General features: G+C 41.9%; 1 protein-coding gene across 1 annotated transcript in view; it reads right to left on the bottom strand.

Annotated features, from left to right (window-relative positions):
• The window catches only part of TRPC5 (transient receptor potential cation channel, subfamily C, member 5), a 325,159-nt gene that overhangs the window by 65,756 nt on the left and 244,330 nt on the right, over positions 1 to 15,073 (bottom strand). Inside the window, exons 6-7 of the mRNA XM_011984482.1 lie at positions 13,036 to 13,358; positions 166 to 361 (exon numbers count right to left, since the gene is read on the bottom strand). Of these exons, the coding sequence (XP_011839872.1) occupies positions 166 to 361; positions 13,036 to 13,358 (519 nt within the window). The remainder of the gene's footprint in view (positions 1 to 165; positions 362 to 13,035; positions 13,359 to 15,073) is intronic.

Genomic DNA, 15,073 nt, shown 5'->3' with positions numbered 1-15,073 from the left:
AACTCAATTGCATTGGAAAGAAATAATTCACTCTAACAACTAGGAAAGCTAATGTAAATTAATTGAGGCAGACGAACTCTTTCATTGAGCTTCTGATGGACTCCATGCCAATGTTGCCCCATCCTGAAACGAAAGTAAGCACCCTTGTAAAGCAAAGCTACTCACGGCAATAAGCTGATAGGAGTTGTTCATCATAGCAATCAGCATGTTCAGCAGCACTACCAGGGAGATGACGTTGTATGTTCCAAACATGGTAGCTCCTACAAACTCGGTGAATTCGTGTCTGGCTTTCACATTGGTGACATATAGATTTAAAAGGCCAAATACAGACCAGAAGAGTGATTGAAGAGTCTCAAAGAGCCTAAGAGAGATCAAAGAGCAGGTTAGTTAATTCTTTAAGAAGAGCAAGAAAAGAATGAGAAAATGAAAGGTGATCTGCTTAATGAAGGGGCTGCCAGATTTGTGACTGATAGATTAGTGGTCTCACATATTTTGGGCTCTTCCCTAACACAGACTGACCATCCATGTCCATTTGTTTGTTTGTTTCCACTTCTATGTCTTATGCTTTGCTTTTCTACCTGAAATACCATTCCCTCTTCTCAGTCTACGCATAGCCTAAAAATTTTCAAGGCTTATTTCAAGAGCTACTTCCTCTACCAAACTTTCTCTTTTGTCTTCAGACCATGTTATTTTTTTACCATTCTAATTACACAGAGGCAATAAGTACTGTGGTTAAGAATATGGTGCTTGAGGCCGGGCTTGGTGGCTCACGCCTGTAATCCCAGCACTTTGGGAGGCCGAGACAGGCGGATCACAAGGTCAGGGCATCGCGACCATCCTGGCTAACACAGTGAAACCCCGTCTCTACTAAAAATACAAAAAATTAGCCAGGCACGGTGGAGGGCGCCTGTAGTCTCAGCTACTCGGGAGGCTGAGGCAGGAGAATGATGCTTGGGTTAGATTGCACTGGGTTAGAATCTCAGTTCTGGCATTTGCTGGCTGAATGAACATGAGAACAAATTAGCATTTCTGATACTTCTTTTGTGGCTCTCACAGGACCCAGATAGCTCTAAACTGCATGGAGGAGCTTGAGGATTCTCAAATTAACACTTTATACAGATAATTGTTAATGATACATTAACCAACTATTATTGAGGCTTTTATTATTGAGAACTCAACTATTATCGAAAACTTATAAGCATGTTAGGTACTTTTACATACATACATCATCATTATGATCCTTGTAAAATTTTATTGTTACTGATGAGGAAACAGAGATTCAGAGATTGAATGATTTGCCCAAGGACACCTTACTAGTAAGTTTTGAGCCAGAACTCAAATTTAGGTCTCTCTGCCCTTCCAAACACACTATATTAATGGCTTCTCAAATTATTATTTCCTCTCTTAGTCTTCACATCCAAACATGTAACTGCAATGATATGCTTTTGGTGTCTAGGGTTTCTTTTGCTTTATATTCAGAAATCTGAATACAGCAATAAAAATGCAGCCAGCTCGTGGGTGGCAGAGATTAGCCATTGCCCAAGCCTGTGGAAGTCATGCAGAACATAAGAAATGTTACTTTAAGAATGGATGCATTTTTCAGTGTACTCAAAATGTGTTGTTCTTAATGAGCACAACGTATTTTGAGAGTCTTAGGGATTTGTTCTTTGGTTCATTTTAGAGGTGAGTGAGAGGTGCTTTAAAGAGTCCCTCTGTCTGAAAGTGGTCTGTCTCCCGATCTTTACACAGCTGCCTTCTTATCATCAAGGTCTCGGCTCAAACGTCACTTCTTCAGAGAGGCTTTTCTTGGTTGCTCTACCTAATGTAGCTCCATCAGTTATTCTCTATCCTATTGCCTTGTTTAATTTTCTTTGTAGCACTTGAAGCTTCATAAAATTATATTAGGTGATTTTTGGTTTAAATGGTTACTTTCTGTCCCTCTCCACTAGAATATAAGCTCTATGGAGGCAGAGACATATAGCTACCCTATAGCTGGTACGTAATAGGCACTAAATGACATTTATTGAATAAGTGAATGAATACATGTAAACTATTACTATTACTGTTATCATTAGATTAAAGTAGAGAAGATTCCAATCCCATTGACAATTTTGCATTCAGTAGGCTGCACAATAATGGCTAGTTTATTTTGTTTAAGGCTGTGCTCTGCACTGACCTGACTCTCAAGGGCCCTTTTCAGGGTTGCCTGAGCAATGTGCACATGGCCCTTCTCAACTTGTTAAGTGGCTCTTCTCTGATTATCATAGATAAATTCCATGATCTTTTCAGCATCACACTGCTGGAGAGCTAGCCTAAAAGGAATAAATTTGCTTTTTGTTTGGTGAAAGTAAATGCCAGCTGGTGAAGCATTTGAGAATCAACAGTAAGATGAGAGTCTGGAGTTCAGGGGCCAGGGCACAAGAACCAGACAATATGGCAAGTCAGACCTATCACAGGTCCTTAATTTTCAGGGCCAGGCAATACAGTGCATCACAGAACCAGGCAGAGGGTTGAAAAATGAGGAATACATGGGGCTAAGTAATCTGGCCCCTGCTAGGAGGGCACAGTCAAAACCTGATGATGTCTATTAGATACCAGCAATCAGGCAGGCAGGAGGCCAGCAGTAAATAGCACAAGCAGCTAGCACAGCTGCTAGGTAACAGAAGCCAGGGCAGATTGTAGCTCAGAATTTTAAAAAGCAGTTGCAGTGAGTAGGAATGTCATTCTAAGGAAGCAGAGTCCCTGGAAGTTGAATGACCTTGAACACAGAATGCATTCAGTAAGTGTTTGTTGATTTCCTGACAGACACTAAAGCCATAAACTAGGGCAAATATGCAATCAATATGTTGATAGGGTCTTACTGAATTAGTCGCTTCTCCTGAATAGATGTTACATTAACCTCTAGCCCTACAATAATTAAAATTGCAATGGCTTATGCTTGAGGATAGAGTTTATTGCTAGTTGTTCGACTGACTGATACAAACGTTCCCTAAAAGTAAAAGTCTGAGCATTTAAAATCTTCCCTCAGCCAGGCATGGTGGCTCATGTCTATAATCCCAGAGCTTTGGGAGGCAAAGTTGGGAGGATTACTTGAACCCATGAGTTTGAGACCAGCTTGAGCAACATAACAAAGCCCCATTATCTTAAAAACAACAACAAAAAAAGAAGCCAGGAATGGTGGCGTGTGCCTGTAGTCTCAGTTACGTGGGAGGCTGAGGTGGGAGGATTGCTTGAGCCCAGGAATTTGAGGCTGCGGTGAGCTGTGATCATGCCACTGCACTCCAGCCTGGGTGACAGGGCTAGACCCTGTCTCTCTCTACATATAAGTAAATAAATAAATAATAAACAAACAATGCATGCATGCATAAATAAATCTGCCTTCTACTGTGCTGATATTCTAGTCAGGGAAACCTTATAGGTAAAACTGTACAAGAGGGGAAAATGGGGAGGGATAGGAAAGATCATTCCTCTGTTTTGGTGGTTGGTAGTGAGAATGGCCTCAATATGTTTCTCAAAATGTTACAGTGTGGTCAGGAGAAGCTTGCCCGCTTAAAAGCATGCCCAGGTAAAATGAGGGACTGGCATGTGAGGTGGAAAAGAATATTCTGGTAAGACATTGTTGGAGATTCTGTGACTTCTAGACTCAGTTTAATACACAGGAAAGGGCGACCACTGGTGGCAGTGAGGGTGTACTACTTGGTGCTGGGTTTATAATAAAGTCATCATAGGGATGGAAAGACTTGTTGACAAACCATAGAATCTTAATAACATAGAGTATCTTTTCAATTTTAAAGAGGGATTATTTTAGAAAAAGCAACTAGTCCATTTTTATTTAGCAGAGAGTAAACAAACATATGGAACTTGCTAGCTCAAGAAGGGGCATAGATTGAAGACACAAAGATTCAGGAAAACTTGATATTAAATGCACAGAAGACAAATCCATACCAGGTGGTTAAGGGAGAACTTGCACATGTTGGGAGCCATCCACAAATAGATCACAAAGCTAAGAGGTGTACAGTAAAATGGATGGGACTGAGATGGGAACTCAGTCCTCTGAACATTTGCTGAAAGTCTCGTCTTTGAGATGAGGAATTACTCTTTCAAAAAGTAGAAGAAGTATGGAGAGGATTTACTCCTCTGGACCTAATTCAGACCAGCAAAGAAGAACTAGAGGGTGAACAAATTAAAGGCTTGTTGGGAGAAAGCAGGGACATCATCCTATATTTTCCAAATTGTATGTTGATAACCTAAATGGAGCAAAAGCTATAATTCCAACCCAGGTGACCCTTTGGTGTCATCCTTACCCATTCTACAGTTCCCTGGACCTGCTATTTCTCATTCTTCTATGCCTTTGACAAACTCCTGTTTCTGGATAGAATACCCTCATCCTGCCCCAACCTCTAGCTTCTACTTCTTTCCTTTCTCCTTTTCTGTCTAATTCTTGTTTGACCTTTGAGGCTCAGTTGAAGCCCCACCTCCACTAGAAGCCTGCCCCAACTCCTTTCCTAACAGGCTTGGCTAGATGCTCCTCTTTTTTGCTCCCATAGCACCCAAGCCTTTTTCCATAAATGCACAAATCACACTGTAGAGGCAATAGAGGAGAGTGCCTAAGAGAGAACTTTAGATCCCACCATTTATTAAATAACGTTGGGAAAGTTACATAGCCTCTTTCAATTTCAAGTTTTCCTCATCTCAAAAATGATTCTTGGTAGGTTAAATACTAATTGCTAACATTTATTGTGCTCTTACTATGTGCCAAGCATCATGCTTAGTGCTTTGCTTATACAGTTATCCCTCGATATCTGCAAAGGGTTGGTTCCAGGACCTCCTGCAGATACCCAAATTCATGGATGCTCAAGTTCCTTATATAAAATGGCATAGTGTTTATGTATAATGTAAGCACATATCCTCCCATATACTTTTTCATTTTGATTGTTTATTTTTATTTATTTATTTATTTTTAGAGAAAAGATCTCTCTGTCGTCCAGGCTGGAGTGTGGTGGCACAATTATTGCTTGCTGCAGCTTTGAACTCCTGGGCTCAAGTGACCCTCCTGCCTCAGTCTCCTGAGTAGGTAGGACTACAGGCATGCACCACCACACCCAGCTAACGTTTTCAAAATGCAGCAGCTCACGCCTGTAATCCCAGCACTTTGGGAGGCCAAGTTGGGTGGATCATGAGGTCAGGAGATTGAGACCATCCTGGCTAACACGGTGAAACCCCATCTCTACTAAAAATACAAAAAATTAGCTGGGCATGGTGGCGGACAACTGTAGTCCCAGCTACTTGGGAGGCTGAGGCAGGAGAATGGTGTGAACCTGGGAGGTGGAGCTTGCAGTGAGCCGAGATCGTGCCACTGCACTGCAGCCTGGGCAACAAAGCAAGACTCCATCTCAAAAACAAAAAACAAACAAAAAACTAAACAACAACAACAACAGTTTTTGGAGAGACAGGTGTCTTGCTACATTGCCCACGCCTGTCTTGAACTCCTAGCCTCAAGTGATCCTCCTGCTTCAGCCTCCCAAAGTGTTGGAATTACAGGCATGAACCACCATGCCTGGCCCATTCCATATACTTTATATCATCTCTAGATTATTTATGATAGGTAATACAGTGTGAATGCCATGTAAATAGTTGCTATATTATTTAGAGAATAATGACAGAAAAAAGGCTGTTCATATTCAGTACAGATGCAACCATTCATTTTAAAAAAAATATTTTTGATCCACAGATGGTTGAATCCATGGATGCAAAAGACATAGATATGAAGGGCTGATTATATTATATTTGGCTATATGTCTATAAAGTAGCGACTATTGTTCTTCTATTTTTCAGATGAGATACTGAGGCACAGAGTGGTCACACAGGCAGGAAGTATCAGAGGTAGAATTTGTACCCAGCTCTTTTGACTCTGAAGCCCACACATGTAACCTCATAACTGTATAACCTAACATACTGCATGTAAAGTGCTCAGCACTTTAAAGTACTTTGCATATGGTAAGCATTAATAATAGCAGCTATTCTAATTGTTTATTTGCATTCCCCATTAGACTATGAACTTCTTAAGGATAAGGATTCCATCTTCCTAGGCATCCTCATTGCCTGGTACATAGGAATTGTTGAAGAAATGTTTATTGAAGGAGTCTATAAAAGATGACAGGAGAAACACATAACCAAAGAAAGTACAAATGAGTAGCACCATCCTGTGATAATAGCATTGGGAAGGATATGGACTGGAATTAGGAGGAAAAGCCAGAGATAACCAATAAGAACCTTTATGACCTGACCAGAACAAAAAGAAGAGTGTTTGATGGGAACTACATGTGTATCCATGTTAGTAAGATAGGAAAATATTGGCTGAATGATGGGTGGAGAAATCACCACTGATTAAGTAGAAGTAGTTACAAATGAATGGTAATAGCCTTGAAGAAGGTCGCAGTGGACTGCTAGGTCACGGCTCTGTCCTATTTAGTTTTTCATGTATTCATGATTATTGCAGCTGTATACAACAAATCTTATGTACCTTTACAAAACCAGACTTACACCTGTATCCCTAGGTAAAAGTACAGACTGGAGCTTGCATGCCTGGATTGAAATCCTCTTTGCTACTTACCGTCTATGCAATTCGGGACAGCCTGATTAACTACATTGTACTCTGGTTTCCCTATCTGTAAAATGGGTAAGAACCACACTGTCTACCTGATAGCATGGTAGTGAGGATTACATGAATTAATTCATGAAAAGCTGGTTTGTAATAGTGCCTGTTCCTAGCACTCAGTAAATACTGATTATTTTCATTATTATTATTAAATCTTCCACATTGTTATTTTACATTCCTTTGTCTTTATAGATTATTCATTTGAATATCTAATTGTACATAGTTGCGATCATAGTTTATACAATCTCTAGTGTTTGCTTGTTTGTTCTTGAGACAGAGTCTCTATGCGATGCCCAGGCTGGAGTACAATGGCGCGATCTCAGCTCACTGCAATCTCCGCCTCCCGGATTCAAGTGATTCTCCTGCCCCAGCCTCCTGAGTAGCTGGGATTACAGGCTCATGCCACCATGCCCAGCTAATTTTTGTATTTTTAGTAGAGATGGTATTTTGCCATGTTGGCCAGGCTGGTCTCAAACTCCTTACCTGAGGTAATCCACTCGCCTCAGCCTCCCAAGGTGCTGAGATTACAGGTGTGAGCCACCCTCTCAGCCTGGGATCGATCTATTGATCTATCTATCGCTCTACCTATCTAACATCTATCTATCTCTGTGTGTGTGTGTATGTGTGTGTGTGTGTGTATATATATATATATATATATAAATTTTTTTTAGACGGAGTCTTACTCTGTTGCCCAGGCTGGAGTGCAACAGAGCCCTCTTGGCTCACTGTGTGCAGCCTCTGCCTCCCGGGTTCAAGCAATTCTCCTGCCCCAGTCTCCCAAGTAACTGGGATTACAGGTGCCCACCACCACACCTGGCTGATTTTTGTATTTTTAGTAGAGACGGGGCTTCCTCATGTTGGCCAGGCTGGTCTTGAACTCCTGACCTCAAGTGATCTGCCCGGTTTGGCCTCCCAAAGTGCTGGGATTCCAGGCGTGAACCACAGGGCCCAGCCCAATCTCTGTGATTTTAAAAAAATTACACATTTTGGGTTTAGACACTTTTTAATGTATATACAGAGTCTTCATGTGTATCATTTTAATAGCTGCCCAATATTCCACCCAGCGAATACCAAGCCTGCCTGACACTTTTTTCAATGCTTTGGATGGAAATCGATGGCATGCTTCTTAGATCTTCAGATGACACAAGACTAGAGGGAAAGCTGATAAACTGGATGACAGGATAAAGACTCAGAAAGACTTCAACACCTTGGAGCAGGGGGCTGGAACTAATGAGATGAAATATGTAGGGATCAATGTAGAGCATTGCTCTTGAGCCAAGTGCCCAAGTACAGGATGAGAGAGGTAGGAGAAAGGCCAAGGGTTTTTGCTGAAAGTAAGCTCAAAGTGGATCAGCAGAGTGACATGACTGGTCAGATACTTCAGTCATCCTGGGGGGCAGGGTGGACAGAAGCAGAAGTAGATTATCTATAATTAAAGACAAGATTACTCTTAGGCCCATGTATGTTGTTGCAAATGGCTTGCACGTGTGCGGAAGTTTCTTTCTAAATACCCGTGAAAACTGGTGAAATCTGAATAAGGCCACTGGATTTTATCAGTGTTGATTTCCTGGTTGTGATAATGTGCTACAGCTATGCAAGATGTTACGCCTGGGAAAAATGGGTGAAGGATTTACAGATTTCTCTATTATTTCTTACAATTACAATGTAACTAAAATTATCTCCAAATAAAAAGCTTAAAAAATAAAAAGCTCCAAATAAAAAGCTTAAAATTATCTCCAAAGAAAAAGCTTTTGGACGTCGTCTTCGTCTTTTCACTCAATTGTTCAGTAGCCATGTTGAGCACCGTTATGTCTTAGGCCCCTCTATGGCAGATGCAAAGTTTACTAAGATGGGAGTCTCAGTCTGGTGGGAGAGAGAGGCACAAATGTCTGAAATACAACAGTTTATGTAACATAATGGAGATGTGTTTAGAATGCCATGGGAAACATGCATTCTAGAAGAAGCCTGCAGCTGAGAGTGGGGTTAGAGTGGGTAAGAAAGGCTTTAGAGCAGGTAGTCTTTTGCCATCAACTGAAAAGATGGGTATGAGTTTGCCAGGCTGGGTAGGTGAGGATGGCATTCCATTCAGAGGGAATGGCATGTGATGCACAAAGGTCTGAAGGGTTAAGACACTTTCCTGTAGTTGGAGAACAGCAAAATGTTGACAAAGGAGGAGAGCTGTAAAAGACTGGAGAGGCAAGAGTCAGATTACCAGGCCCTGTGTGTTATGTGTGTTATGGTAAAGAGGCAGGATTTTATGGAGAAGATTCAGATATTCTGGCGGGCATGAAGCCAGTGGGGGCCAGGATGCAACGGGTATTTAGAAAGAAACTTCCGCATAGTAGGTGGGAGATTGTTTGGAGAGAAGACCAGATTGGAGGCAGGGAGACCAGTCAAGAGTCTGTTGCCACAGTCCTTGGGAGAAATGATTTAGGCCTGAACCAGGACGGTTGGATGAGTGTGTGTGTGTGTGTGTGTGGTGTGTGTGTGTGTGTGTGTGTGTGTGTGTGTGAGAGAGAGAGAGAGGTATTCAAGAGATATTTCGGAAGTAGAACTGATTGGGCTGAGTGACATACTTGATGATGTGTTTCACGAGGGAAGGTTTAAGAGTCCCAGATGACTCCTAGGAATCTGGTTAGTGTCATTTAATGAGATGAGGAATTAAAGGGGATATAGGTTGGAAGTGAAGATACAGAGATAAGGGATAAAGAATTTAGTTGTGGACATCCTGTATTTGAAGGGCCTGTGAAACAGCCAAGTGTATTCAGGAGGTGAGGGCTGGAACAAGTTAGCTTCTTTTTCTCTCACAAGTCCTGTGCCTTCAGAATGATAATGTCTTTCTAATTATTTCTCTTGACAGCAGATGAAGGCCACGTATTCCCAGTATGCAATACCAAACTCAAACCCCCAGCAGTACTGTCATGTGGTTGTCAGCAAGGACAGTGAGTTTCCCTTAAATTGTATGCCTAAGGAGAAAAGATTTTTTTTTCTTTTCCCTTCCCTTCCTTTCTCCCTCCCTCCCTCCCTTCCTTCCTTCCTTCCTTCCCTCCTTCCCTCCCTCCCTTCCTTCCTTTCTCTTTATTTTTTTTCCCCACAATTTGGCTTTATTTTGCAGTACAGAAATCATTTGGAGCCATTCTGAGACAGAAGTAGAGGCTCTGTCATGTCAATACTGCATTGCAGCTTGGTCCACTGAAGAAGCCACGTCTGAGATATAAAAGATGCTCTACGCTTTACCCGCTTTATGTTTGCTTCCTCTCCCCTTTTCCCTCATCAACTTTATCGGGTTAAAATACCACATACAGGCTTTCTCCAAATGACTCCCTATGTCTGGAGTTTGGTTAGAGTTTTATGCCCACATAAACCAAACTTGTGGCTATGCTATTTGGGCCCTGCCATAACATTTGACATAATACAAAACATAAAGTTATAGGGAAAACTTCTGGATGCCATCCCAAACCGTGAACTATTCCATTTAGAATCTCCTGAACCTCAAGAGGACAGATGGCACACATCCTGTATGGATCCAGTTCTTGAGGAGCAGAAGCACGCAGCTACACTGATTAAAATATACAAATACTGTCTCACGTTGTCTGTATTGGTATCCCAATGTTTGTTTAAAACTGATCCTTCGCTAGAAAAAAAAAAAAAAAAAAAAAAAAAAGCCAGTTTGGTTAAATTGAACAGAATGTGGTAACTGCCAATTCTGAATAGCCACTCCATGAAAACTCTTTTTTTTTTTTTTTTTTTTTTTGGTTTGTTTGAGATGGAGTTTTGCTCTTGTTGCCCAGGCTGGAGTGCAATGGTGGGATCTCGGCTCACTGCAACCTCTGCCTCCCGGGTTCAAGCGATTCTCCTGCCTCAGCCTCCCGAGGAGCTGGGATTACAGGCATGTGGCACCACGCCTGGCTAATTTTGTATTTTGGGTAGAAACAGGGTTTCTTCATGTTGGCCAGGCTGGTCTTGAACTCCCGACCTCAGGTGATCTTCCTGCCTCGGCCTCCCAAAGTGCTGGGATTATAGGTTTGAGTCACTGCACCTGGCCTGTTTTTTTCTTGTTTTATGTGGAAGAAAAGCAATGGCATCTCTGGAGAATCAGAAGGAAAAAGATGGCAATAAGCAGGTACCAAACTTTCCACTAGATACATAAACAAACTATCCCCTTCTCTAAAAGCAGAATCTTTCTGACTCCCTGGCTGAGTAACGTGTATTTTAACAGGTATGGTAAATGCCTGAGGCCTGGTGCGGTGGCTCAGACCTGTAATCCCAGTACTTTGGGAGGCTGAGACGAGTGCATCACCTGAGGTCAGGAGTTCGAGACCAGCCTGGACAACATGGCAAAATCCCATCTCTACTAAAAATATAAAGATTAGCCAGGCATGGTGACGGGCAACTGTAATCCCAGCTACTCAGGAGACTGAGGCACAAGAATTGCTTGAACCTGGGAGAGAGATGTTGCAGTGAGCTGGGATCATGCCACTGTACTCCAGCCTGGGTGACAGAGCAAGACTCAGTCTCGAATGAATGAATGAATGCCTGAGTTGAGGCATTTAAAAGAAAGCAGCCTTTTATGGAGGAAAAAAATCAACTGATAGAGAGAAAGTTGAGGTAACATTACTGCTGATTTGGCCCGACCATGACAATGCTTCTTCATATCTGACACCCCAAGATATAATTTTGTGTATGACAGGTGCCCATTCTTTTCAATCGTCACTGCTAGGCAAGTGATAGGAGCAAAATGTCAGTTGGCAACAGGGGTGTTAATAATCACTACAAACTTGCAAGGAGGCATTTCATAAATTTCCTCAGCAGAGTGCACATGAGAGCATAATTGGCAGGGAACTGACCTCCTGAAAGGCACCTCTCATTCATGTATTTAATTCTGTTGAACACTTTGATGGGAACAAATGCAGTCTCCTGGTGCTCAAGCCACTACACAATTACTCTCTATGTTGTAAACAGGTTGCTGTGAGTTCTGTCTCTAGAGTAATGCAGGAGAGGAAGCCATTCCTAGTCAAGAGGCACTAGGAAGCTGATAAGCTGATGTTATGCACTCCTGGTTGGCTTAACCAAAGCAGCACTATCTCTCTGTCAACCCATTTTGGACCCCTTCTCTTTGCACATGAATCTGGTTTCCCACCCAAGATTTAGCCCTGAGTTTCGGGAAGAGAGACAAGGAGCATGGCCTAGTGCAGGAGGTTTAATCATAGATTCCATTCTCCTGTCTATTAACATGCCACTGAGCTGTGGTTTGTGTGAATCCATTTTAGGAAATGCTGCTAGAGACAAATAACGAGAATCAGCTAGATAGCACTGTTTTTTTGTTGTTGTTGTTTTTTGTTTTTCTCTATCAATGCAACAGTCCTTTTTTTCTCTGGCCTTTGTTGTGGAGCATATTTCTAGAATGTCCAAGTCCACTGAACTGTGTTGGTTTATGGAGTTGTAAGGAAACAATTGTATCTTAGTTTAATGACTAAGAATCTTGTATGACCTTGGGGTCATTGCTATGAATACCAGTGATGAGTTGCACTCTCCAGAAGTAGGGGTGGAGATGGACAAGGTGTAGAACACTGAGTTCGGGGTCAGCCCAGGACAGCTCCTAACAGCCTGACATGTACTTATTTGTTTTCTCTTGTCTATTTCCTCTAGCATTGATTTATCAGAAAATGAAAGCCATTCTGAAGGCTTGAAGGTCCCCTGAAAAGTAGGTCTTGACAGTACTAAGCAAAGGCACAGGAGTTCCATGTGTTCAGAGGCAGTGGACTTGTGGACAGAATCCTGAGTTATCTCTTGTGTCCTGGGACATTTCCAATTAGTGCTGGGTTCCACTTGGCCCACCTGAAACCTTAAATTAATGTAGCAGGAGAGTGGATTCTAGTCCTACCTTCCACCTGTCCCCTCTCGAGATTACACCTATGAATGGGGGTGCATTAAGATATGTTTGCATTCTTCCTTGATTCACAATAGTTAAGTTAGCTTTGGTAGCCACTCATTCAGAGGAATAGCTTTGTTGTTTCATTACCTTGGTGCCACATTTTGAGTGAGGAATTATCTACCTCACCCCAAGTAATTCTTTTAAAAATATGTAATGCTACCAACGTAGTTCAGAACCAACTCTTTAGATGACTTCCTGGAATCCCATGTGTGTGCTTGTTTCTTTCCTATCTCACCTAACTTCACTTCGTCTCCTAGTACCCTGTAGTGAGAGAAGAACATTCTTCCACCTCTGACCCTTTGGGTGGATCCACAGTGAGCACTGCCTTCACAGTCAAGTGACAGTGATGAAACTGTAGGCTGAAAACAAGACAAAAATGGAAAAAGCGGAAAAATGGCAAAAAAAAAAAAAAAAGATAAAAAAGGAAATGGGGTTGTCTTACGTGGAGAAGGCATTGTTCTGTTTCTCACATCGGATCCCCTTGCAGTTGTTAGGCTCATCGATAGCTCTGGTTTCATAATAGAAGTAAAGCTGGTTCAGTCCATTGGCAAAAGCTAGTAGTACCAGGCAGTAGATAAAGAGGAATTTGAGGATATCAAGCAGCATGCGTCCCAAAGAGATCTGCAGAGGTCCTAAGTGGGAGTTGGCTGTGAACAGGGATATGAGACGCAACGAACTTAAAATGTTGGAAATCGCGAAGAGTGCTTCTGCAATCAGAGTCGGGTGCCACATTTCCCATTCCTCCCTTGGACGAGAACCATTATACTGAAAGAAATAACAAGTGTACAAGATGAGAGGTACAGTGAGCATTTTTAAAACTTTCCCTTTTTTCCTTCCTTCCATACCCAAACAAAGCCACCAAAATATGCATCAAGCTTTCATTATGCAACAGGCCCCATGCATGACACTATTTGTCTTTCTTGCCCCACCCAATTAATATGTGCTGCTAACAACTCTCTTCCTCCCACTCCCATCCATATATATACCTAGGATGTACACACAGAAGAATACATTTTAGATCAATCATCTGGAGCAACCTCCTGTGGTTTATCAATAGACATTTTCTAACTGTGGGTTTACCAGATTATTGAGGAGTGTCACCGAGACAGAGGCACTAGTATGCCCAAGGTAGTGGGGAAAAATCACCCTGCTTCCTAAAGATTTCAAATCAAATGGACTTCCTCAAGCCCTCATTGGGCTCTGAGCACCATGGACAACCTGCTGTTACTGAAAGACAAGGGGTAGAAGCAGCCTTCTCGGTATGCAGCGTTCATTCTCATATCCTTGCTGACTGCAGTTTGGGGCTGATGGAGGATCCTTAGAGAGCCACTCACTGGAGCTTTCTGCTGAATTTTTAGCAGGCTGTAATGTATTCTACACTACTGCAAATGGCATGTCAACCTTTCAGGTAATGAATTTAGTACTGCCCCACAGAGTGGTGTATGGATGTATTTTACAGTTCATTTGACAACCCTGTAAGTTAGAATGTTCCTTCAGCACACATGAAAAACCAGGGGCTTGAAAGAGGGGAAGAACCATTACTTATTGGCTTGGTTACCCATTCCAGGTTTCCAGCTCCCGGCACATTAGGAGTAGCCTTGTAGAAAGATGACTTCATCCTGAGATCTGAGCTCCAATTTGGGCATTGTCACTTAAAACTGCCTGTATCTTTTAATTTCACCATAAAATGAGGATAATGCCTCCTACCCACTGCACATGTTTGTGATTCTGTATCCATATGCAAAAGTCTGTGTACTCCATAAGTGGAGATGTTATGGAAATACAAGGAATTACTTATTACCTTCCCAAGACAGAAGTAGATTTTGCCTGGAATTTAATTTGAAGCATATTGCCTTGAGCTCACATTTAAATATCACAATTTCTCAGGACTAAATGTAAACAACTTTCCTGAGAAAATGTTGCACTGGGGGCCAAATTATATTGTTAGCATTTCTAAAATGTGCTTCAGTTCCAACAACTGAGGAAACTGGTGCGGTTAAAATCACTTGTGTGTATCCAATATTCTTCAGTGTCAGAGGAGCTTGGAGAAACCGTGCCACATTTGTACTTCTGCTTCAGATAGACTTTAGGTGGCCAATCAGTTTTATGTACTCTTTGCCAAATCTTATATTTCTACATTTTTCCTCCCCCAACAAACATGCACTGCATTACTGTGAGGGGTAGGAACGGTTATGCCTGTTTTACAAATGGAAGAAATCCAGATAGGCAGAGTGACTTGCTAAAGATCACACAGCAAGTCAGTGGCAGAGCCAGCAAGAAGTAATCCACAGGTCTCCAGACACTCAGTCTAGCACTATTTCTATTAAATGTTACTTATATGATAGTTGACATCACAGCACAGATGATAGATTGGCTTTTAAAGGTTTGAGGTATATGTGAAAGATAGTCTCTTTGCTGATAACAAAACAGACCTATGTTTTAAAACTAGAAATCACCAACTGGAACATGTATAGCTCATA

This window comes from Mandrillus leucophaeus, unplaced genomic scaffold (genome assembly GCF_000951045.1).
Source record: "Mandrillus leucophaeus isolate KB7577 unplaced genomic scaffold, Mleu.le_1.0 Scaffold269, whole genome shotgun sequence".
Lineage (NCBI taxonomy): Eukaryota > Metazoa > Chordata > Mammalia > Primates > Cercopithecidae > Mandrillus > Mandrillus leucophaeus.
This window is presented reverse-complemented; position numbering and strand designations above follow the sequence as displayed.